This window comes from Medicago sativa, chromosome 6 (assembly GCF_051527215.1).
Source record: "Medicago sativa cultivar Bolivia chromosome 6, Bolivia_mono, whole genome shotgun sequence".
Lineage (NCBI taxonomy): Eukaryota > Viridiplantae > Streptophyta > Magnoliopsida > Fabales > Fabaceae > Medicago > Medicago sativa.
In genome coordinates this window covers 33033342-33059408 of record NC_140754.1, presented here as the reverse complement: position 1 = coordinate 33059408, position 26067 = coordinate 33033342, and the positions used below count along the sequence as shown (strand labels likewise).

The 26067-nt window shown below is 33.6% G+C and overlaps 2 protein-coding genes and 2 long non-coding RNA genes across 5 annotated transcripts; 1 reads left to right on the top strand and 3 right to left on the bottom strand.

Moving 5' to 3' along the window:
• Positions 1–2335: 2335 nt before the first annotated feature.
• LOC146914628 (uncharacterized) lies at positions 2336–6049 on the top strand. The gene is made up of 5 exons (XM_085721100.1): positions 2336–2628; positions 2680–3565; positions 3683–3873; positions 4522–5431; positions 5519–6049. Exons 1-5 carry the CDS (start codon positions 2336–2338, stop codon positions 6047–6049), a joined length of 2811 nt encoding a protein of 936 aa, XP_085577226.1.
• Positions 6050–10839: 4790 nt separating this feature from the next.
• Positions 10840–13001, bottom strand: LOC146914627 (uncharacterized). The gene is made up of 2 exons (XR_015016848.1): positions 12848–13001; positions 10840–11270 (listed from the first exon to the last, which is right to left on the bottom strand). It is a non-coding gene; the product is annotated as an uncharacterized LOC146914627 (long non-coding RNA).
• Positions 13002–14442: 1441 nt separating this feature from the next.
• LOC146914626 (uncharacterized) lies at positions 14443–16794 on the bottom strand. The gene is made up of 2 exons (XR_015016847.1): positions 16641–16794; positions 14443–14654 (listed from the first exon to the last, which is right to left on the bottom strand). It is a non-coding gene; the product is annotated as an uncharacterized LOC146914626 (long non-coding RNA).
• Positions 16795–19210: 2416 nt separating this feature from the next.
• LOC146914625 (ras-related protein Rab7-like) lies at positions 19211–25824 on the bottom strand. 2 transcript variants are annotated; one of them, XM_085717433.1, is made up of 7 exons: positions 25518–25824; positions 25400–25426; positions 23699–23798; positions 23438–23584; positions 21386–21466; positions 21170–21315; positions 19211–19626 (listed from the first exon to the last, which is right to left on the bottom strand). In XM_085717433.1, exons 1-7 carry the CDS (start codon positions 25568–25570, stop codon positions 19560–19562), a joined length of 621 nt encoding a protein of 206 aa, XP_085573559.1. In that variant the 5' UTR covers positions 25571–25824; the 3' UTR covers positions 19211–19559. The 2 variants fall into 2 exon arrangements, with proteins under 2 accessions (XP_085573559.1, XP_085573560.1); XM_085717434.1 differs by having other exon boundaries at positions 19307–19626; positions 21183–21315; positions 25518–25793.
• Positions 25825–26067: the final 243 nt, after the last annotated feature.

Here is a 26067-nt window from a genome sequence, read left to right as displayed (position 1 = left end):
AGGACGAAATTTATTTAAGGGGGGTAGAATGTAATATCCCGCCTGTCAATATCAGTATATTACCCGTTAATCGTACTAGAGGAAATAATTTATGGAAAGTGGGTTAATAGTTAATATTTTATTACATGTCAGCATAACACGGGAAAAGTATCAGAGACGGATGTAGCACGTTTAAGACAAGGGCAATTTGGTAACTGCGCACCAAAAGAGATATTTATTTGGATTGGCACTAAAATATCTTATTTTCACTCATCCTTTCTCTCTCTAGTTTTTGGTTAAGGCTTTCTCTCCTTCTTCTCTCTTCTTCCACGCCATCCTCTCTTCTCCTACCATCTAAGAATTTGTTCTAACCATGATCCAACTAGATTAATGTTCTCTTATGGTCACTTAAGCCCTAAGAAGCTTGGATTAAGTTTGATTTCTCTATTTCTCCTCTCAAGAATGGATTCAAAGAAGTTAGGGTTTGTTAGTGTTGAGTGAAGAGGATGCTTGAAGCTTAATCTTATACATGTTATGGTTTCATTTTGAGCAAAGAAGTAACATGAAGTTTCGAATGGGTGATTTCACTACTTTACCTCCTCAAGAGTTGAATCAAGAGTTAGGGTTTGGTTCCTAATATGTTGGAAGATGGTTCAAGCTATGGTTCCTTCATGGTTAAAAATCAAAAGAAAGATGATTGGAAGTTGGATTGAAGAGCTAGAGCATGAATTGTGATTCATGGAGCTTTGGAAGCAAGCTAGGGTTTTATGATGTGAAGTAGTGATGATGCTTGGAAGCTAGAGGATCTTGTGCAGCTTTGTTTATGTGAGTTCCTTAGATAGTTCCCACCCATCGGATTATGAGATTTATAATTGCAAGAAAACATATATTTATTTAGAGTTTATATATAGAAAGTATCACCCCATTTGTATGCCATGCTTGCTTGACTTGTGAATACTTGTTAAGTTCATGTTTTACAGGTTTCTAATGATCCTAAGGGTCATAATGCACTTGGAGATGTTTGGTTTGAGGTTTTTAAGTGAAAAATATCAATTTTCAGGTTGCTGGACTGTCACAACTCGCCACGGCGAGCAAATAGCTCGCTAGGCGAGCTAGAGGGCCGAACAGGGGGTACTGCTCGCCCCCTACTCGCAACTGCGAGCAGCTACTCGCCACGGCGAGCAAGCTTACTCGCGAGGCGAGTGGACAGTGCACAGTTTGCTTGTTTCGCGTATTGTTGGCATGTCCCGGCTCAAGTTTTCTTCAAGTAGTGTTTTTATAAAATAAATCCCTCAAACCAAGATCCTAATTGTTAAAGTTGAAAGGAGACTTTCTTATAAACCAAGGTTGTAATCTAATGAGACCAAAAAGAATTAAAGAATTTGTGGGCATTGGAGAGAAATTCCGGTCAGCATGCCCCCCCCCCCCCCCCCTCTCATTCTCCGGAACAACAGGCTCCGGAACAGGCTGAAAATATCTACATGGAATGATGAAATATTGAATTCAGAAGTCAGTTAAGCAAGCATCTGTTAAAATCTCTTATCTGATACAAAGAAAGGTGACAGTAACATGGTTTTGTTACTATTACGGAATGAAACACAACAAATATTCAACATAGTTGTCAATCCCAGACAACCTGTACAACAGCCGGGATAACATGTAGCAGGACGACCTCTCTTTCAATAAATAATTTATATCTAATTCTAAAAAAAAACCTAGTACTAAATAAGTTGTTAAAATATAAGACAAATTCTAAACTTAACTTTTAATAGAAGAAAAAAAAATTAACATACAGGTAGATGAGGGTCAGTGTCCTTGACGAGGACTTGGTCATCTTTGAGTTGAGGTATGGACCAATTTGGATGTAACTGTTACAAAATAAAGAGAAAGAGGAGATTACTTGTGATGCAAGTAAGCTCACAAATGAGGAAGAAGAAGTTACTTGAGGATCAAGTAACTTGAATATGTCAGCTGGACTTTCTGTTATGGCAGTTAGATGAGTAGCATTAGTATATGATTAGTGTATGATAACTACAATAGACTCTCATTAGTCAATAAATAAGTGTACACACTTTGTATCATTTGATTGATTCATCAATAAAGATTTTCACTTTCATTTCATTTTTCTCTTCTCTCTAATTTCTTGTTATGGTATCAGGAGCCTTCTCTTTGGGGAAGGTGGTTAGGATTCAGTTACGCACCGTTTCCGCCATGGATGCGTGCTTCTGAAGTTTTTTTCTTTCAAGCTTCTTTCTTCTTCTTTCTTCTCGTTGAAGATCCTTTCTTCTTCGTATTTTTTTCTCATTCTTGTGTTGATTCCTGAATCGTTCAGATTTTGATTTTCTTTCAATCAATCATGGTTCGAAATCAAGATCCAACGCAAGATTATTCTTCACCTTACTATGTTCATCCCAGTGATGTACCTCATTCAGTTGCAATCAAGCCTCAATTGAACACGTCCAATTATCAAGCTTGGGCACGTGCTATGCATAGAGGTCTTGGTGGCAAGAACAAGTATCAGTTTGTAGATGGAACAATTCCTCCTCCTACTGATAATGATTTGAATTTTTCTGCATGGGAATGTTGCAACAATCTTATTCACTCATGGATTATGAACTCTGTTTCTGATAGTATTGCACAGAGCATTGTGTATATTGATAACGTTTCTGACGTTTGGAATGAGTTGAAATAACATTTTAGCAAAGCTGATCGCATTCGTGTTTGGAAGCTCAAATCTGAGATCAACAATCTCAAACAAGGTACTGGTTCTGTTAATGACTATTACACTGAATTGAAATCTCTTTGGGAAGAGTATGATAGTCATAGACCTACACCTTCATGTGTTTGTCCTATGAGATGTGTGTGTGCTTCCATGCGAAATGTTAAAGAATTTAGGCATGAGGATCAAGTGATTCAGTTTTTGAGTGGCCTTAATGAAGGTTTTTCCATTGTTCGTACTCAAATTCTGCTTATGGATCCATTACCTCCTCTCAGCAAAGTTTACTCTTTAGTGGCTCAAGAAGAAAGTCATGAAGGTATTGATGCTATTGATGATAGTAAAGTCTTGGTTAATGCTGTTGAAACCAAGAAACCTTATGGTAGAGGCAAGGGATCCATTTCTCAGGGAGGGAAAAGTGGTAGACAATGTAGCTTTTTTGGGAAATCAGGTCACACTATTGAGACCTGTTATAGAAAGCATGGCTATCCTCCCAACTATGGTAATGGTAAATTCAACTCTAATGCAAATTATGTGCAATCTGAAGATCCTGATGAAAGTTGTAAAGGATCTACTGAGACTGCTTCTGGTTCATTGGTCAACCAGGTCAGCACTTCAGCTTCAATTGGTCATACACCAGTTGAAGCATCTACTTCAGGTAATGCTTATTGTTCCCTACCTGTTGCACATTGCCTGGCCTGTGTTAAATCTAACTCCTGGATATTAGATTCAGGAGCAAGTGATCATATTTGCTCTTTTTTGAGCTGGTTTACTACATATTATAACATTGAGCCTACCAATGTTAAACTTCCTAATAATACTATTGTTGTCACTAATATAGCAGGCACCATCAGTCTCACACCTCATTTAGTTTTAAATAGAGTTCTATATCTCAAAGATTTTTCTTTTAATTTGATTTCAGTGTCCAAACTATGTTCCAGTTCAAATTGCACTTTACATTTCTTTGACAAATATTGTGAATTGCAGGATATGACTTCTCAAAGGAAGATTGGTTTGGCTGATCTATGTGAAGGATTGTACAAACTAAACCTTGAAGCTAGCATGTCAAGAGTCATGTCTGTTTCAGTTGCTGATCCAAATATCATTCCTTCTTCAGCTCTTTGGCACTATAGGCTCGGGCATTTATCTCATTCTAGATTAGCTATTATGAATAAGCAGTTTCCTTTCCTGCAAACTAATCCCAACTTAGTGTGTGAAACTTGTCATTTTGCTAAGCAAAAGAAACTTCCCTTTTGTATCAGTACCAAAAGAGCAATCAATAAAATGGATATTTTGCATTTTGACATTTGGGGTCCTCTTTCTATTAAATCCATTCATGGTCATAGTTATTTTCTTACTGTTGTGGATGATTATAGTAGATTTGTATGGATCATTTTATTGAAATCAAAATCAGAAGTTCAATTACAAGTTCAAAACTTTATACTTTTTGCAGAAAATCAATTTGATTGCAAAGTTAAAATTGTCAGAAGTGACAATGGTCCTGAGTTTGATTTACAACAATTTTATGCTTCCAAAAGTATTTTACATCAAAAATCTTGTGTTGAAACTCCCCAACAAAATGGGAGAGTTGAGAGAAAACACCAACACATTTTGAATGTTGGGAGAGCTCTTCTTTTTCAATCAAAACTTCCTAAAAAATTTTGGTCCTATGCTCTTGTGCATGCCACCTACATCATAAATAGAGTTTCCTCTTCCATTTTAAAAGATCAATCTCCTTATCAACTTCTTTTTGATCAAAACCCTGATTTTGATACCTTTAAAGTTTTTGGTTCCTTATGTTTTGCCTCCACTCTTTGTTCTCACAGAACTAAGCTTGATTCTAGAGCAAGAAAGAGTGTTTTTCTGGGATATAAGACTGGTGTCAAGGGTTTTGTTCTCTTTGACTTACAGTCTAAACAACTTTTCATTTCCAGAAATGTTGTTTTTTATGAACATGTTTTGCCTTATAAAAATGATTCTACAAATCCACTTTCTCATCCTTCTGATTCTACTTCTGCATCTGATAATTTGTCTGCTTCTGTCCCCCATGTAGAGTATTCCAATCAAGATTCTTTCTCTGATTCTTCTCATATTCCTCCCATTAATCACAATGATTCTCCATCTCCTATTACAAACCCTCCTATACCTCATTTACCTGAACCTATAGATGATGTTGCACCTGTTCTTAGAAGGTCAGAAAGAGTCAAAAATGTTCCTGTTAAGCTTCAAGACTATGTTTGTAACTCTTTCACAGATCAACCGGCTTCATCTTCTTCAGGTAGTTTATATCCTTTGTCCAATTTTACTTCTTCTCATTTTCTTTCTCCTTCACAATCACATTTTACTCTTTCTGTTACTTCCCACACTGAGCCCAAATCATTTGAAGAGGCTATGCAATCTGATTACTGGGTTGAGGCAATGAATGTTGAGATCCTGGCTTTAGTAAAGAATGGTACATGGACATTGGTTGATTCTCCTCCCAAAGTCAAACCTATAGGGAGCAAATGGGTGTTCAAAATCAAGTATCATTCTGATGGCACTATTGAAAGGTACAAAGCCAGATTGGTTTCTAAAGGGTATAGTCAAATTGAAGGTCTTGACTATTTTGAAACCTTTTCACTAGTAGCAAAGATCACCACTGTTAGAATGCTTCTTGCTTTGGCCTCCATCAATGATTGGTTATTGCACCAGCTTGATGTGAACAATGCTTTTCTTCATGGTGACCTCCATGAAGATGTGTATATGTAGATCCCACAGGGTGTTCATACTTCCAAACCAAATCAAGTCTGCAAGTTAAATAAATCTCTTTATGGTTTGAAGCAGGCCAGCAGGTCCTGGTATGAAAAGTTAACCTTGTTTCTTACTCAGCAAGGATATACTCAAGCTTCTGCAGATCACACTCTTTTTGTGAATGATTCCAATGATTCATTCACTGCCCTGCTCATCTATGTTGATGATATCATCTTAACTGGAAATTCTTTGCCAGAAATCACTAGAGTCAAGCATTTACTTGATGCATCTTTCAAAATCAAGGATTTGGGTCAACTGAAATACTTTCTTGGTCTTGAGGTTGCTTATTCCAAAACTGGTATTTCTGTTTCTCAGAGGAAATATTGTTTAGACTTGCTCAATGACTCTGGTTTATTAGGTTCTAAACCTGTTTCCACACCTATGGATCCTTCTATCAAGCTGCACCATGATGGGGGGCAACCCTATGAAGATATCTACTCATATAGAAGACTTGTAGGCAGATTAATATACTTGACAAACACAAGACCAGGCATTTGTTTTGTGGTTCAACAACTTAGTCAATTAACAAAAAAATTAAAAAATATTGACATCCTAAGTTGGTGAATAATAATAATGAATCACTTTTTTATTGAATCACTTTTTTCTTATGCTATTAAATTTTCTAGTCATGTTTAACACATTTGAATCACTTTTTTCTTATGCTTTACTGCGGAGTTCTGATGGGATCCGGTGCATTAGTGCTGGTATGATCGCACCTGAAAGTAATACGCTCTAATTGTATATATGTGTTTGTTCGTTGCAAAAAAAATATAAAATTACGACAATTAACAAAAAAATTAAAAATATTGACATCCTAAGTTGGTGAATAATAATAATGAATCACTTTTTTATTGAATCACTTTTTTCTTATGCTATTAAATTTTCTAGTCATGTTTAACACATTTGAATCACTTTTTTCTTATGCTATTAAATTTTCTAGTCATGTTTAACACATTATAAAAAAAAAATTATTCAACTATTAAATGATTCGTTAGCCATTAAAATCGTTAGCCATTAAATTTTTTGAATATATTTATGAGCAATTGTCTACGTTGGTAAATATTATTTGTAATCATATAAAATATTCTTCAACTATTAAATTTTTGACTAATTTTTTAGTCATGTTTAATACATTATAAAATATTCGATTAAAAGTTCCCGTAAACATAGCCTAGTTCGTTGGATTATTGTATTATATATACAAGTGTCATCATTCAAACCCAGAATTCCCACTTTCATCTTAAAAAAGTTAAATTATCGTAATTAGGCTACTTGATCAAAAGAAAATTCGTCCATAGAATTTTAGATAACATTGGGTGAATTAAATATGAATTCTTAAAAGTCAAGATATAAGTAGCAAAAATTTTGTACCAAAGATAAAATAAGTAACGAAAATTTAGACCTAGTAATCTAATTTTTCAATTCCATTTTTGTGCAAGAACTTTTCATAACATTCTAAACATACATGAAAAAAATTAATCAATAAATTTAAGTGACATAGTCCCATAGACTAAAACTGCTTCCAATATAATTTTGTCGACACTAAAAGTTGAAGAAAAAAATTAGAGAAACTAAAAATGAAATGTTGAAATTTTATAAGGATAAAAACATATTTAACTCTACGATAAATATAATTAGTGTATTATAACTTTTGTTCAAGTTTTTATCTTGAAGATATTCAAAATATACACTACTAATTAAATACATATTTTGTTTTTAACTATTTAACTCGTTAAAAACAGGGGTTAGGAGTTCAATTTGTCTAAACTAAGGCTCACGGATAATAGGTCTTGTGTTCAAATCCGTTGAAGGAGCAAAAACATATGTAACCACTAATCACAACATTGGTCATTTCAAAACACTTTTATGGGACTAAAAGTTGAAGAATTTTTTTAAAGGGACTAAAACGAAAAGTTGACATATTTATAGGGATTAGAAACATATTTAATTCCTAAAAAAAACATATTTAGTTACAACACTTGTATTGTGTTGATACACTAAATTGTAATAAGTTGTATAATACACTTGATGCACTTGCTCAATAGTCATAGGTTATCCTTGTAACTTCAAGGTATAAAGTTCAAATTTCGAGACTGTTTTAGAATAAATATCAGTGTCATTTTAATATTTTAATTAATAAAATTTTCTTGTTCCACATTTTTTTTGTAAATAAATAATAGATGTAACATCCCAGACTGCTTTCAGGATTGCCGACTAACCCCACAAACCAACACGAGTTTTTTCAGCATGCTTTGTCCTCACTCACATGCTTACCGGGAAACTTCCCGGTAGGTCACCCATCCTAGTACTACTCCAAGCCAAGCACGCTTAACTGTGAAGTTCTTAAGGAATGGGCTACCGGAAAGAAGATGCATCTTGTTGATATGGGTAGTACCTAACAATTCTTATAAGCCTTCCTTCAACCATGTAGTCCCATACCTACACGGCCTCTGGATCCCTCCCATTCCGATGTGATTCGGTTCCTCTTATTAACATGGGGTCATCCTTACGGATAGTGCCCGTTCCAACTGGCGGGAACCTTTCGCATCCAACTGGCGGGATATCGAAAGCCACGTTGTGGGTGTTACATGCCCACTAGCTTCCGCCTGGTTCGTCCCCGAACCACACCGTACTAGGAGAGGTCTGCTCTGATACCATTTGTAACATCCCAAACTGCTTTCAGGATTGCCGACTAACCCCACAAACCAACACGAGTCTTTTCAGCATGCTTTGTCCTCACTCACATGCTTACCGGGAAACTTCCCGGTAGGTCACCCATCCTAGTACTACTCCAAGCCAAGCACTCTTAACTGTGGAGTTCTTATGGAATGGGCTACCGAAAAGAAGATGCATCTTGTTGATATGGGTAGTACCTAACAATTCTTATAAGCCTTCCTTCAACCATGTAGTCCCATACCTACACGGCCTCTGGATCCCTCTCATTCCAATGTGATTCGGTTCCTCTTATTAACGTGGGGTCATCCTTACGGATAGTGCCCGTTCCAACTGGCGGGAACCTTTCGTATCCAACTGGTGGGATATCGAAAGCCACGTTGTGGGTGTTACAATAGATAATAATAATGATGATAATAATAATAATAATAATAATAATAATAATAATAATAATAATAATAATAATAATAATAATAATAATAATAATAATAATAATAATAATAATAATAATAATAATAATAATAATAAGTTTGTGGAACATATATCGAACTTACGTTCACTGATGAAGAAGATTGAACAGAAACATGATTTATATTTTTTTCCTAAAGAAGGACAAATGAGTTATATTGATTTTAATATAAGCATCCTCTCTATCAGAATCTTTTGCCACCGTCATCAACAATGTTAGACTCGATCTTGAAACTACGAAAAACAACTACAAGTTTTGTTTGGGAGAAAAGATAGAATGTGGAATACAAAGACATGATATTTAGTTTATTGGGACTGTCCCCTGAGCAACGTTCTATATTTTCTCCCAATCATGCCCATATTTAGTATAGAATACATATATTTAAATTTATTTTTTGGAGCCACTAGGTAGAATACATTTTTTTTTTTTGACAAGAGGTAGAATACATATATTTTGAAAGGATGAAATTCTATCCACTAGATTACTTGACCAATACATATATTCTGAAATAATTTAAACTTTATTGCTACTTATTTTCTTTTTTATAGTTTAGAAAGGTTGTTACTTAATTTTTAGCAGTATTTTAAAAAAATTATTAAAAGTTTTTAAAGTTAAGATTAAACATACAGCAATCGGGACAAAATTTCAAATACTACCCAATAGTTTCTGTGAGCTTAACTCACTTGGTAATAGATAATGCATAATATATGCTAGGGCCGGGGTTCGAACCCCGAACACCTTATTTATTCACCTTTAAGGTGAATTGCCCTAGCCGCTATACAACGTGACAAAAAAAAATATTGCCCAATACCCTTTTTAATGTGGAGTGTTGACCACTCTAGTGTTTGTAATTTGTGCAGAGTTAGGTTTTTATCACCTCGCTCACATAATTAATGTTCTTTGAACTAATTAAACAACTCATTGTTGATGATAGTGATCATTCAACTAAGTTATACGAGTGCCCAATACAAGTTTGTTCATTAATAGGATAATAGTTCTAGGGTGAAGATTGCAGCAAGCAGTAATCATGAACAAGACACTCTTTGGGTTTTTCTTCATTTTGCTTATTCTCTTTGCTTCTCGTAAGTCTTTTAGGAATAAGTAATAATGTAGTTAACGAATTTTATTTTTGGTGAGCTATGTTTATATTAATCATATTAATGACCGATTGATAAATCAATGCAGAGATGATGGTACAAACGGAGTTAAAGAGCTATCGATTTAAAGGAATGTGTTTGAGTGATCATAACCGTGCTAATTGCAAGGGATTCCGTAGACTTTGCTTCTGCAAAAATCGTTTTTAACTTTTATAGTTGGTGCAAATGTAACATTAGAACCGTATGTGTTTATGATTAATAAGGATACACACGTCTTATAATCACTTTTATAACTGAATTATTACAAAGTTTACTAAGTGAAAACAACGCAGAGAGGGAAAAGGGTGAAAGCAAAACAAAAATCTTCAAATCAAATTAAAGAGAACATTATGAGCTGCTGCAGAATCATTCATTTGCAGTTCATTTACTTAAAAGAGAAAAAAAAGACTCTAAATCGTCCCACGTCGATCGAAACATGCAGTATGATATTATTTATAAACTTTAAAGTATTTATAAACTTTAAAGTGTCTTCTTGATTTGAAATGGTGTGATGGTTTAAACTTACCATTAAACATTATTTGTATTACCAAATTACCATTAAACATTTGTAAATTACAATTATGAATATTTATGAATAAATTGTAATTATGAAAATTGTAATTATGAATATGAATTATGTAATTATGTAATTATGAATATGAATTATGTAATTATGAATATTGGTTTTTTTTTTTTATGAATATGAATTATGAATATTTATGAATAAATTGTAATTATGAAAATTGTAATTATGAATATGAATTATGTAATTATGTAATTATGAATATGAATTATGTAATTATGAATATTGGTTTTTTTTTTTTATGAATATGAATTATGTAATTATGAATATTGGTTTTTTTTTTTTTTTTACCGAAGCAAAATTAATTATTATCATGAAAATTGTAATTATGAATATGAATTATGTAATTATGAATATTGGTTTTTTTTTTTATGAATATGAATTATGTAATTATGAATATTGGTTTTTTTTTTTTTACCGAAGCAAAATTAATTATTATCATTAATCAATCAATGTTCAATACAATAAGGATAAGAATAAAAAATACGGTGACTAGCCCAAGAACAGGCCGCCCTAGCTAAAGTATGAGCAACCATGTTCGCTTGTCTCCTAATCAACCAATGTTCAATACAATAAGGATAAGAATCAAAAATACGGTGACTAGCCCAAGAACAGGCCGCCCTAGCTAAAGTATGAGCAACCATGTTCGCTTGTCTCCTAATAAACTTCACCTCGAAGTTGGAATGTAAAGCTAACTGATAAATAATACTAGAAACAATAGCACAAAATTCTGAATCACCATGACCCCGAGACGATAGAGCATGCACTAGAGTAGATGAGTCGGACTTGAAGACAACCCGGTCCCATCTGTTTGCATCAACAAAGTGAAGGGCCTCGAGTAAGGCTACTCCCTCCCCCTCCAAAACTGTCATATTTGCCCGCTGCCATTTCTTTTGAGCCCGAATAAATTGCCCGCGAGAGTCTCTAACACAACACGCAAAAGTTGTAATATGGTTACGGTCATGGAACGCGGCATCCACATTGCACTTCAACCACGTCATACTAGTTTTTAAAGTGTGGAAAAATCAGATATTTTAAGGTTTTTGTCCTATTTGTACCCTTTTGTGTAAATGACCAATTTGCCCTTTTCTAAACTATTCTAAAATTCACTTAATTGATAAACATGCCGTTAAAGTTTGCAGTGGAAAATTACATTCCCCGTGGTCCAGTGGAATAATAGGATTTGGTCCTAAAAAGTCTTATGCACATTTACCATTTACCAATCTCTTACAAATTCCAAGGGTAGAATAACTGATACTGAACTTTTATATGTGGGGTATTACAATATTAAAGACCATTTTACTCAATTTGCTTATTCTACAGGAGGTTCAAAACGACGGCGATCATTTTTGCAGCTAATATGGCTTTGTTGTGTTTCAATGTTGAGGAAAGAAAGGAATAACAGACTCTTTAACAACAAAGCTAAATCTATTCCGAAGTCGATGGATAAAGTGAAAGTTTCTACCTATTGGTGGCTGAAGCTCAAAATGTTAATTTTCCTTTTGGTCATTTTATATGGTTGAAACAACCCTTTGCTTGTTTGGGTCTTGACTGAATTTTTCTGTATTCTCTTTACCGTTCCATGATGTAAAACTATTTTGCTCCTCCTTGCACACTTTGTGCTAGGGAGCTTTCTTGTGGTAATATATATCATTTTGGCAGCCAAGACAAAGGATAAATCTTTCAGCAGCCAAGACAAAGGATAAATCTTTCAAAATACTACCCACTACCCTATTTTAATGCTAAATTATTTACCCGCTACGATTCAATTGTATTATATATTTATTATTTTTTTAAATAATAAACATTTTCGTGGTTCAATTTTTATAATAGTTATGTAGTGTTAACCATCGTTGTCAACTCTAGTATTTGTTTTTTATATTTGAACCATCGTGGTTCAAAATACTCATTAACGCTATTTGAATCATTTAGACAAGTTAGCTTTTGATCACTTCACTCACTTAATGTTCTTTGAAGTTCAAATAAGTTAGCTTTTGATCACTTCACTCTATTATGTAACTAATCTGTTTTTTTGCTTAGTAGCACTTCTCTTTAAAACAAATTCAGAACGATCATTTATATTAGCACTTCTCTTGTGGAAAAAATTAAAAGTAAGCAAAACGTAAGAAAAATAAAAGGAAACGATAAAAATTATTAAAAAGCTAGTTAGTCCATGCATAATTGTTCAGTCCATAGCATAGAAAAAATGGAGCCCTATGAGGTGAAAGAGATTCACTTGGGGTCTTGGATGTACATTGAAAAAACTATGGATATTTTAACAATAAGCTGAACCACTTACGAGACAACTTATAAAATCACACTAAAAACAAATGTTAATTTGGTTGAGAGAGAGCTATTATAAATTTTTTGTGTGTTTTTTTATAAGTTGTCTGGTTGATTGTCCAATTTTTCATGTGCAAATATCAATACTCATGTAGTAATAAAAAAAGAATAACTTGTGCAAATTTTAAAAATAATGGTGCGCAGGCACAACCTCGTACCTGAAAAGACCCAGCTATGAACAAGATATTGAAGAGGAAGGTAGCTTATGCTTGTCACCAATGGTTCCATGGAAATCGGAAGATAAAGTCTTACCTTCCAATTTCCATGGAACCATTCGTGACAAGTGCAAGCACAATCAATTAAGAAGGAAGATGAGTTGAATGATACATTTAATGCAGCATGGAAATTGGAAGGAGTAGTGCTATATAGAACAATACAAAATGCAACCAAGCCTAAATCATGGAAATCATATGGTGCAACACAATACATGGGAGAGTGAAAAGAATTTGTCAATGAAAAAAAAAATAGCTATGTTTGATAGGCTTATGGAATGGTAAGAGATTGAAATGTGTGATGAGGAGAATATAATGCCTATAAGCGATGATTAGTTTGAAAGGTGGAGATTAAGTATTACAACATAGTTAATCAATTATAGTTAGTTGATAAGTTAACTAGAGTTACTAAATTGGTTAAGAGTTAGTTAGAGTTATTTACTCCAACTAATCTATATACGGGAACACACTCTTATACCATCTCATTCATCTTTTATTCAATTTTTTCTTTGTAATGAATCCTAGAGATCAGGATGCATTCTATTTTGGATACTCTTTGTATTTTTCTTTGATACTCGGCATCCTCCTCTGATTCATAGTACTTCCTCCGGTCCTATTTAAACGAGAAATTTGGGTCAACAAAAGTTAATATATTTGGTTAAAAATACAGTTCAAATACATTAACATTTGTTGACCAAATTTTTCTTATAAATAGGACCGGATGGAGTATTATGTTTTAAATAATTTGAATGTTTCTTTTGGACTTTATCAAAAATCATTCAAATAATAATAACATACTATGTAACAAACAAAAATATTGTCAAAAAGTATGTCAAACAAAAATATAAAATGTGTTTTTTATGACTTAATTAACAATAAACTGTATTTGAAAAATAGTTTCAAACAAAAATTCATTAAAAAACATGGAAGTAGATATGCAATAAAATGAGCGAAAATACGAGCACGTGCACGTCTTTTCTAGTTTTAATAATGTGTTTAGTGACATATATAAGACATTCAACTTGATATATTTATATATAAAAGTAGCTCTTCATTATTGATGAGCTAATCAATTATTACATTTGTTACTTGGTCAATATTTTCCAAAATATTCTATCAAACAAAAAAAAGTATTCCATAATATTTACATTAATTATATACTTCTAATCTTTTATTTATTTTTTTGGTACAAAATACTTTTAATATTTTATAGGAGGATTACATATTATTAGTTTGTTAACTACTCCCTTCATCACATAGCCTGAGTATAAAAGAAATATATATTAGGTCTCTGCTGTTGTTTGAGTACTTAAGAATCAGTAAGAAAAAGTACATATTGCATTCACAAACTGAAGTAAATTTTAAAGAAAAAACGAGTTTTATTATAATTTCTCATTATATATATAATCTTCCTAATTTTTATTTTCTTCTAATTGTTACGTAAAAAATTTATTATATATTTTCCATGCTAAAATAATAATATATATTATTATTATTATCATTTTTTTTGACACAAAACAAAGGACGTTCATTCATTCATATTGATAGAGTACATCGATGCAATACAAATTCGCTAAAAACAAAAAGGATGAATCTGTGAACAAACGGCAAAGTACATAAGCCTACAAATATGACTATATTAAAATCTTCGGAATAGTCATGCCTCCGGATCTGCAACGTTGATGACGCCAAAGTCATAGGTTGGATCTGCACTGGATCGAAGCTGATCTGACAATCTGATCTGAGCAAACACCTGAACAAGAGGAAAAAAACAAACAACGTCGTACAAAGACGACAAACAAACAGCGTCACACTACGACGACAAAAAGGTAATTCGATGTGAAAATCACTTATTTAAATAAAAAGGAAGGAGAAAAACAATGTAGAGGGGTGGTTTGGGGAGAAGAAATTAGGGTTTTAGCCGGCGGCAAGAGAGAGAGAGAGAGAGAGAGAGAGAGAGAGAGAGAGAGAGAGAGAGAGAGAGAGAGAGAGAGAGAGAGAGAGAGAGAGAGAGAGAGAGAGAGAAGACAACCCGGTCCCATCTGTTTGCATCAGCAAAGTGAAGGGCCTCGAGTAAGGCTACTCCCTCCCCCTCCAAAACTGTCATATTTGCCCACTGCCATTTCTTTTGAGCCCGAATAAATTGCCCGCGAGAGTCTCTAACACAACACGCAAAAGTTGTAATATGGTTACGGTCATGGAACGCGGCATCCACATTGCACTTCAACCACGTCATACTAGTTTTTAAAGTGTGGAAAAATCAGATATTTTAAGGTTTTTGTCCTATTTGTACCCTTTTGTGTAAATGACCAATTTTCCCTTTTCTAAACTATTCTAAAATTCACTTAATTGATAAACATGCCGTTAAAGTTTGCAGTGGAAAATTACATTCCCCGTGGTCCAGTGGAATAATAGGATTTGGTCCTAAAAAGTCTTATGCACATTTACCATTTACCAATCTCTTACAAATTCCAAGGGTAGAATAACTGATACTGAACTTTTATATGTGGGGTATTACAATATTAAAGACCATTTTACTCAATTTGCTTATTCTACAGGAGGTTCAAAACGACGGCGATCATTTTTGCAGCTAATATGGCTTTGTTGTGTTTCAATGTTGAGGAAAGAAAGGAATAACAGACTCTTTAACAACAAAGCTAAATCTATTCCGAAGTCGATGGATAAAGTGAAAGTTTCTACCTATTGGTGGCTGAAGCTCAAAATGTTAATTTTCCTTTTGGTCATTTTATATGGTTGAAACAACCCTTTGCTTGTTTGGGTCTTGACTGAATTTTTCTGTATTCTCTTTACCGTTCCGTGATGTAAAACTATTTTGCTCCTCCTTGCACACTTTGTGCTAGGGAGCTTTCTTGTGGTAATATATATCATTTTGGCAGCCAAGACAAAGGATAAATCTTTCAGCAGCCAAGACAAAGGATAAATCTTTCAAAATACTACCCACTACCCTATTTTAATGCTAAATTATTTACCCGCTACGATTCAATTGTATTATATATTTATTATTTTTTTAAATAATAAACATTTTCGTGGTTCAATTTTTATAATAGTTATGTAGTGTTAACCATCGTTGTCAACTCTAGTATTTGTTTTTTATATTTGAACCATCGTGGTTCAAAATACTCATTAACGCTATTTGAATCATTTAGACAAGTTAGCTTTTGATCACTTCACTCACTTAATGTTCTTTGAAGTTCAAATAAGTTAGCTTTTGATCACTTCACTCTATTATGTAACTAATCTGTATTTTTGCTTAGTAGCACTTCTCTTTAAAACAAATTCAGAACGATCATTTATATTAGCACTTCTCTTGTGGAAAAAATTAAAAGTAAGCAAAACGTAAGAAAAATAAAAGGAAACGATAAAAATTATTAAAAAGCTAGTTAGTCCATGCATAATTGTTCAGTCCATGGCATAGAAAAAAATGGAGCCCTATGAGGTGAAAGAGATTCACTTGGGGTCTTGGATGTACATTGAAAAAACTATGGATATTTTAACAATAAGCTGAACGACTTACGAGACAACTTATAAAATCACACTAAAAACAAATGTTAATTTGGTTGAGAGAGAGAGCTATTATAAATTTTTTGTGTGTTTTTTTATAAGTTGTCTGGTTGATTGTCCAATTTTTCATGTGCAAATATCAATACTCCTGTAGTAATAAAAAAAGAATAACTTGTGCAAATTTTAAAAATAATGGTGCGCAGGCACAACCTCGTACCTGAAAAGACCCAGCTATGAACAAGATATTGAAGAGGAAGGTAGCTTATGCTTGTCACCAATGGTTCCATGGAAATCGGAAGATAAAGTCTTACCTTCCAATTTCCATGGAACCATTCGTGACAAGTGCAAGCACAATCAATTAAGAAGGAAGATGAGTTGAATGATACATTTAATGCAGCATGGAAATTGGAAGGAGTAGTGCTATATAGAACAATACAAAATGCAACCAAGCCTAAATCATGGAAATCATATGGTGCAACACAATACATGGGAGAGTGAAAAGAATTTGTCAATGAAAAAAAAAATAGCTATGTTTGATAGGCTTATGGAATGGTAAGAGATTGAAATGTGTGATGAGGAGAATATAATGCCTATAAGCGATGATTAGTTTGAAAGGTGGAGATTAAGTATTACAACATAGTTAATCAATTATAGTTAGTTGATAAGTTAACTAGAGTTACTAAATTGGTTAAGAGTTAGTTAGAGTTATTTACTCCAACTAATCTATATACGGGAACACACTCTTATACCATCTCATTCATCTTTTATTCAATTTTTTCTTTGTAATGAATCCTAGAGATCAGGATGCATTCTATTTTGGATACTCTTTGTATTTTTCTTTGATACTCGGCATCCTCCTCTGATTCATAGTACTTCCTCCGGTCCTATTTAAACGAGAAATTTGGGTCAACAAAAGTTAATATATTTGGTTAAAAATACAGTTCAAATACATTAACATTTGTTGACCAAATTTTTCTTATAAATAGGACCGGATGAAGTATTATGTTTTAAATAATTTGAATGTTTCTTTTGGACTTTATCGAAAATCATTCAAATAATAATAACATACTATGTAACAAACAAAAATATTGTCAAAAAGTATGTCAAACAAAAATATAAAATGTGTTTTTTATGACTTAATTAACAATAAACTGTATTTGAAAAATAGTTTCAAACAAAAATTCATTAAAAAACATGGAAGTAGATATGCAATAAAATGAGCGAAAATACGAGCACGTGCACGTCTTTTCTAGTTTTAATAATGTGTTTAGTGACATATATAAGACATTCAACTTGATATATTTATATATAAAAGTAGCTCTTCATTATTGATGAGCTAATCAATTATTACATTTGTTACTTGGTCAATATTTTCCAAAATATTCTATCAAACAAAAAAAAGTATTCCATAATATTTACATTAATTATATACTTCTAATCTTTTATTTATTTTTTTGGTACAAAATACTTTTAATATTTTATAGGAGGATTACATATTATTAGTTTGTTAACTACTCCCTTCATCACATAGCCTGAGTATAAAAGAAATATATATTAGGTCTCTGCTGTTGTTTGAGTACTTAAGAATCAGTAAGAAAAAGTACATATTGCATTCACAAACTGAAGTAAATTTTAAAGAAAAAACGAGTTTTATTATAATTTCTCATTATATATATAATCTTCCTAATTTTTATTTTCTTCTAATTGTTACGTAAAAAATTTATTATATATTTTCCATGCTAAAATAATAATATATATTATTATTATTATCATTTTTTTTGACACAAAACAAAGGACGTTCATTCATTCATATTGATAGAGTACATCGATGCAATACAAATTCGCTAAAAACAAAAAGGATGAATCTGTGAACAAACGGCAAAGTACATAAGCCTACAAATATGACTATATTAAAATCTTCGGAATAGTCATGCCTCCGGATCTGCAACGTTGATGACGCCAAAGTCATAGGTTGGATCTGCACTGGATCGAAGCTGATCTGACAATCGATCTGAGCAAACACGTGAACAAGAGGGAAAAAACAAACAACGTCGTACAAAGACGACAAACAAACAGCGTCACACTACGACGACAAAAAGGTAATTCGATGTGAAAATCACTTATTTAAATAAAAAGGAAGGAGAAAAACAATGTAGAGGGGTGGTTTGGGGAGAAGAAATTAGGGTTTTAGCCGGCGGGGAGAGAGAGAGAGAGAGAGAGAAAGAGAGAGAGAGAGAGAGAGAGAGAGAGAGAGAGAGAGAGAGAGAGAGAGAGAGAGAGAGAGAGAGAGAGAGAGAGTTTTCCTTGTTTAATTGAATACTCGACAAAATGATATTACTTTTGTATTTTGTATTATTTTATGTTCAAATTTATTCTAATTATTTTATCATAGAAAAAAAATCTACCTATCTATCCATCCATATCATTTGCTGACATTTTTTTTTAAGGAATATCATTTGTTGACATGCCGTCGATTTGAACGCCAGATCATAAAATATTAAGCTATAATTTTTCGCACTCTAGTTTCACGTGCGTCCTATTCAGATTCTAAACTCTGAAGTGTTTTTTTTTTTGGTAGTGAAACTCTGAAATGTTTGAATGCGTTTTTGAGAGTTTTTATAGGGTGTTTATGCCGTTTCAATTCTATAATTCAAACTATATAAGACGCGCGAGAAATCAATAGGGTGAAAGGAGTCAAAATATCATAGTCTTGAGGTATGTGTTTGTAGGGAAAAAATGGTTACCCACCTGTCTTTCAAACAGGAGAAAAACCAAATTTCTGTTCAATTAGGAGAAAAATGTCATCCATTGTAAGGTTTGGTTTTTCATCAAGGACTCAATACACCTAATTTTGCTATCACTGCAAACTATAACGATCTCTAGTTTCACCAAAACAGTATCCTGATGTAAAATTCAAAAATTAAAATATTTGTCTAACAAAACCAATTTAATATTCATTCCTACGAATGCAACATTCTAAAGTTGAACCGCAAGTAAACAGAACTACAACAGCAACATCAAGGGCAAACATGATTTACTCAAGCAGCTCATGTGGAGTGTACAAAGTGGGGAGGGAGTAATTTAATGCGACCAAAAAGAATTGAAGAATTTGATGGGTATTGGAGAGAAATTCCGGTCAACATGCACAACCACCCCTCTGCTCATTCTCTGGAACAACAGGCTCCGGAATAGGTTGAAAATATCTGCAAGGCATAATGAAATATTGAATTCAGAAGTCAGTTAAGCAAGCATCTGTTAAAATCTCATATCTGATACAAAGAAAGGTGACAGTATAACATGGTATTTTATTAGAAATAATAAAGTGAATCTCTACCCTAATTATGGAATGAAACACAACAAATATTCAACATAGTTGTCAATCCCAGACAACCCGGACAACAGCCGGGATGACATGTAGCAGGATGGCCTCTCTTTCAATAAATGATTTATAAATTATATCTAATTCTAAATAATTTCACTATATATCTACATAATGTTATACTACATACATACAAGTAAATATTTTACTATAAGTTTCTATTATTATTTTGCTATTCACTGCACGCCTGCACCTTCATGCATGACGTCCTTGCCTCGCCATGGTGGCCAGTAACTGATCTGTGCCGCAATCCCATAACGGCTCAATCGCAGCACAAAACACAGCAATCAACTACCGAGATTTCTTAGTGTCTGCACCATCCCATAAATCCTTAGGCACCTCTTCCTTTCATTCTAAAACCCTACTCTTATTTTTCGGTGACATGTCTTATTTCTTCTAACTATGTCTGACCAACTAACCTAACTGAAAGCGGATATTTGGAGTTGGTTACTAACGAAAAGTCAATGAGACTAGGCCCCAAAAGAAGGAAGAAAATCGAGTAAGTACATGAATAAATGCCACATCATTGAATTAGATCAAACCATACGATCAAATTTATAAGATTTATTGGGGAAAAGTTTAAAATCAAACTGTGGAAGCTGCGCCATTCACTCTGAAGTGCTTCTTCCTACTGTCCCAAGTGGGAGTCCCCTATGTTAACTACCAGCTTCACCAATCAACTTTTTCACAAGTAGTGAGAAATGGGCAGCTACATAAAGCCATAACTGGCAGCCCCCTATGTTAAATACTGCTGTCCCAAGCGGGAGTCCCCTATGTTAACTGGCAGCTTCGTTACAAGTTACAATTCGATAGACAACACTTCTTGCCGAGAGATAGTTTATGCAAACAATTGGTTAGTAACAACAGAAGTTCAGACTAAATGTTAAGAGGCACAATCACATTTTCCCAAAACTAAAACCTAAAAATAATGCAAAACTACATAAGTACTTTGTGTCTATCACAAAAATAGCAGAAACAATGATTATCTGTAATTACAATTTTTTCCTTTGGGCAAGAAGACTCAGGCAAAGAGCCAAAGAAGCCATGTGATTTATAGCTATGCGTATTCAGGGAAAATAAAAAAATAAAAAACATTACAGATAAAAAGATAGCCAGCTGGAGGTCCTATACTCTATCTACTACACAACACTACTAACTGGTGTGCGATGCATATAATGATTCAACATTTCAGTATTCGTCTACAACAACAACCAAGCCTTCTCCCACTAAGTGGAGTCGGCTACAAGCTACATGGATCAAACGCCACCATAATGTCCTATCATAGACACTAAAGAAAAATGTCTAGGAACTAAACATATTTGGACAAAAATAATCAAAATTTAAATTTAAAACAATTAAAATCTTACATGTCTTGCTCACGTTCATTGGCTAATGCGGTCTTGGCAATACGTAGGAATGCAGCATCAACATTCAAGTCTTCCTTTGCAGATGTCTCAAAGTAAGGAATGTTCCCTTTTGAGGCACACCACTCCTTTGCTTTCTTATCAGAAACCTGTATAGAACATAATTAGATCCTTGAGCAGGAGATGAATAATTATATAACTGCAATAACATTTGCATACCACTCGACTATTCCCGCCATCAATATCAACTTTGTTTCCAAGCAATATAAATGGAAAAGTGCTTGGATTAGAAGGGTTTGCCTGTGACACAACATTAAAATGGTAATTAATGAACCGGAAAATTATGCATCCACACTAAACAAATTATAAAATTTGTCAGCTCCACAAACTTCAACATCAGGTGGGCTCAAATGACTTCAAACAGAAAAATTACTACCCATAGCAGTTCAATTACATAACAAATCATACTGTGGTATGTTTGATTCAATAAGAATTTGAATGCTTCATTCACACCAAAAATATCCATGATGCAGCTTATATAATTTACTTCGTAGAAATTCAAGGAAGAAGAGAAAAGGACATCCAGACTTGCTAAATAACAACAAAAGGACAGAATCTTAGTAAAAAGCCAAAAACTAGCAGCAAACTAAGGTACTGCTGTCTCAAAGCACTGAAACCCTGTTCGGTGATATAGGCACCAGTCAGTAAAGCCTTGACAGTATGTAATGTGTTACACGGCACTGGTTAGTTTCTGACGGTTTTAAATTGTTCAGAGTTAGTTAAAGTGAGTGCAGGTTAGTATCAATCTAAGTGAAGGATAAGCCAATGTACAAACAGCTAATCTGAACTATCAAGGTCAATCTTGAGAACCAATAAATATATGAAAATTCCCTATCATTTTCTTATCTTTAATATAGCCATAGAGCTCTAGGTCAAATTTACGAGGATTTTCACAGGCCATTAATTTTCACTTGAGAGCTTGTGCAGAGAGCAAGGGCCTTGGTTTATATAGAATCTGGCCCTTCAGCCACTAGCAAAACTGCCGGGTAGAAGCTGTCATGCAGAGAATGGAAAAAGGGAAGCTAACTAAGGCAACCAGTGAATGATGGAAAAAAGATACAACGGTGAAATCTGATGGGTACCAACTGGACCCTGTTCCAAAGCAAATGGGCCAAAACCACCAACAATGAGAAAACTTGGTCTCTAAGAGTGCAATGAGTCTGATTACTAGTCCAACCAAATTGTACGTAGAGGAAGCCCAAGCTGTCCATGAAATGAAGTTATAGTATTAATGGGCTATGTACAGTTTAGCATAGAGTCAGGATGCTGGAAAGGCAGATGTTTCTCTGTATTATGCTGCTGGACAGGAAGATTTTGGTCCAGCCCATAAGCAAAAGGCATTCTTTGGTGAAATAATAATGGGCAGAGTCCAAATCAAACAGTGGGACCATGCTAGCTTATTGGATTTAGTCATCATTAACATTGAGGACAAGGTGAAACTTGTTGGGGGAAGTATTTATAGGCACATTAATAATGTGGGGGGAGGATAAAACGTAATGTGGGGGAAGTAACAGTAACACTTATTTAGAGGGGGGCAACGAATTGGGGAGTTATGCAATTCCTGAGTGGGTTTCTGGGTTCTATAGAGTAAGGAGTTGACCCTTCTCTGTGGTTCATCACTGTTTTCCATTTCGTTTGTTAGGTTATTCATCCAATTTGGTTTCCTTCACTGTTTTCTCCGTTGATTCATTCATAACCATTGTAAGAGGAAATGTAGAACCAATCCTCCTCTTGGATGGTAATACAGGTCCAAGACAAGTAAGAACTAAATACTGGAGAATTAAGCTATGTTTATGTTATTGTTTAACGTCACAAGAAACATTCAGATGCAACAATTGTCTCAACAAACTATTGGAGAAGTTGCTATAAAGCAAAACCATGGTCATGAGTTATGACATATATAATTAACATATGAAAGCTATATGAAATAATCATAATCAATTTCTGCTGCAATAAGTAAGTATAATGCCAAGTTTAAAATCCGTAATCACACTAATCCTCTACACATGAAGAAATGAGGTTCTCCATTGTCATCATAATTTCAAAGCAGCTTATATTCAGAATTTGTCTCACAAACCTCAAACGCACTCAAAGGAATCTATTTTTTTTATATGTATAGCCTATAATTTATTTGGACTCAACATTTGAAAGAGTGTTAGTATGCAAATCACCGAGTAACAAAATTAGAAAAATAGAGGAGACATAGTAAACCTGTTTCAGAAACTCCTCGTGCCAGTTATCAAGTGTATCAAATGACTTCATCACATTAACATCGTAAACGAGAACACAGCAATCGGCCCCTCTATAAAATGCAACACCAAGACTTTGAAATCTCTCCTGCCCTGCAGTGTCCCATATCTACAACACAAACACATAAATCATTAAAATATACATAATTTACATTATAATTATAATAATCTTAAACACAATAAAAAAAATAATACTGAAATAACAATGAACTAGAAAACCCACTTGTAGAGTAACTAGTCGGTCATCGATCTGCAATTCTTTGGTTACAAAGTCAGCACCAATTGTAGCTTTATATTGCTGACTGAACTTCTTGTGCACATATCTATACAAGTAGTTAATGGCCCACATATGCCGATATTTGAAAAATAAAATAGTCCTTGAATAACCTTAAATCGATCTAAATCAAATAATCATAAGTTTTACAGAAGCATGATATTTAAAGAAACTCAGCAACATTAAATGTGTATCACCCTAATTTTGTGCCGAACCACATTCAATGCTAGAGAAAAACAACAATACATTTTAGAGTAGTGCTAAAAAGCCATAATTTCAGAGAAAATCATAAGGACCACTTCTACCTACCAATTTCCAATATTCATTAAGCATGCTAATTCATTGAGTATGCCAAATAGTATTTGCCCTCTATTATTTAAAATTTCAATGGCTCATTAATGTATTTAGCTGCTCTGAAGTGATACAGTTTTAAATAAAGATCTGGGACTACAGTCTAAGATGCAACAATAGGGTTTTTTTTATTTCTCCACAACATTGATTGAAACCGCCATTAAACTCCATGCATTAAACTACAATTGTCAGCAATATCAAAGATTACGATGAACCATTACCGCAATTCAGCTGCTTTGAAATGAGACACGGTTTCGAATAGAAGTCTACACTACAGTCTGATCTGCAACATTATGGCTTATGATTTCTAAACAACTGCAATTGAGGTTCAGTTTCACTACAATTCTCAGCAATATCAAAGATTGTGACTAACCATTACAATGATCCAGCTTCTTTGAAGTGACATACAGAGTTTTACATAAAGGTCTGCGACTACAACATTAGGGTTTTTTATTTCTCCGCGATTTAAACACAGTTCTCCATATTATCGATGACTGTGACAAACCATTACCACAATTCGGCCACTCTGAAATAAGACAGAGTTTCAAACAACGGTGCACAACTACGATCTAAACTACAACATTAGAGTTCTCAAATTCTCCGCTATCCTGATCGAGGCAGTATTTTATCCCAATTCTCATCAATATCAAAGATCACGATAAATAAAGTTTTGAGACTACACCCTAAGCTACGACAATAGGGTTTTTGATTTCCCAGCGATTGCAATCGAGGCCACAAATCTCCACGGTATCAAAAATCGCGATAAAAACCACCATTCAACCCAATATTGAAAATTGCGATAAAATCTACAATACAACCACAACTCTCCGCGATATTGAAAATCGCGATAAAATCACGATATGATTACCGCGATTCAAAATCTCGTCAAGAGATGCATTCGAAAATAGTAAAAATTAAATTCAACTAAAATTCTCAACCACAATTATTAATTCGAATCTCCAAAAATACATCCCTACACGATATTGAAAATTGCGATAAAATCTACATTACAACCACAACACTCCGAGATATTCAAAATACCGATAAAACCACGATATGATTACCGCAATTCAAAATCTCGGCGTGATGTACATTCGGATATAGTAAAAATTAAATTAAACACAAATTCTCAACCACAATCATAAATTCCACTCTCCAACAATGCATCCCAATTGACATAAACACCACTATGACCCAAAATCATGCAAATGAAGCAATAAACTAAAATCAAATGAGTAATAATAATAAAAAAATAAAAAAAATTAATCAAATACCAAATCATAAAATTGCAAAGGATACTGATTCATCAACGAAGTTTTTCCAACCCTAACAAAAATGAAAACAAAATCACGTTAGAGAAAAGTAAAAAAAAAAAAAAAAAAAAACTGAAAATGAAGTTTGAGGATTAGGAACGTACCCACTGTCTCCAAGAACGATAACTTTGAGTAAAGTTCTTCTGCGTAAGGCCATGTTTGGGTGTGATAATCGATTAATTTGTGGATTATTATTAAGCGATTTCGAGATTTAGGGATTATGATTATGATTGTGTTGTTTTGTGAGAGGTTTTGATTTATATAGTTGGGGAAATGGTTCGTGGATGGATCGAGAGAAAGTAGACAGAGAGAGATGAATGTTAGAAAAGGAAAAAGGAGCGCCAACTTCGATCTATTTGTTTTTGTTACCTGCACTGTTTATCTAGACTAGACACTTGCATCGCTTTCAACACCATTTTTTTTTGTAATAAAAGTTTTTTCATAATAGTCATTTTGATCCTAGTTAATCATAATAATCCTTTAACGTGTCGAAATATCAAAATAGTTTTTGATTATGCATTTTGTTGATCAAAATAGTCATTGATGTTAAAATGTTTTGTTAATACTTGTATATCTGTCTCTCAATACACTTACTTACGATAATATCAATTTCATTAAGTATTTACATATTGTCATATTGATCCTTATTAAAAA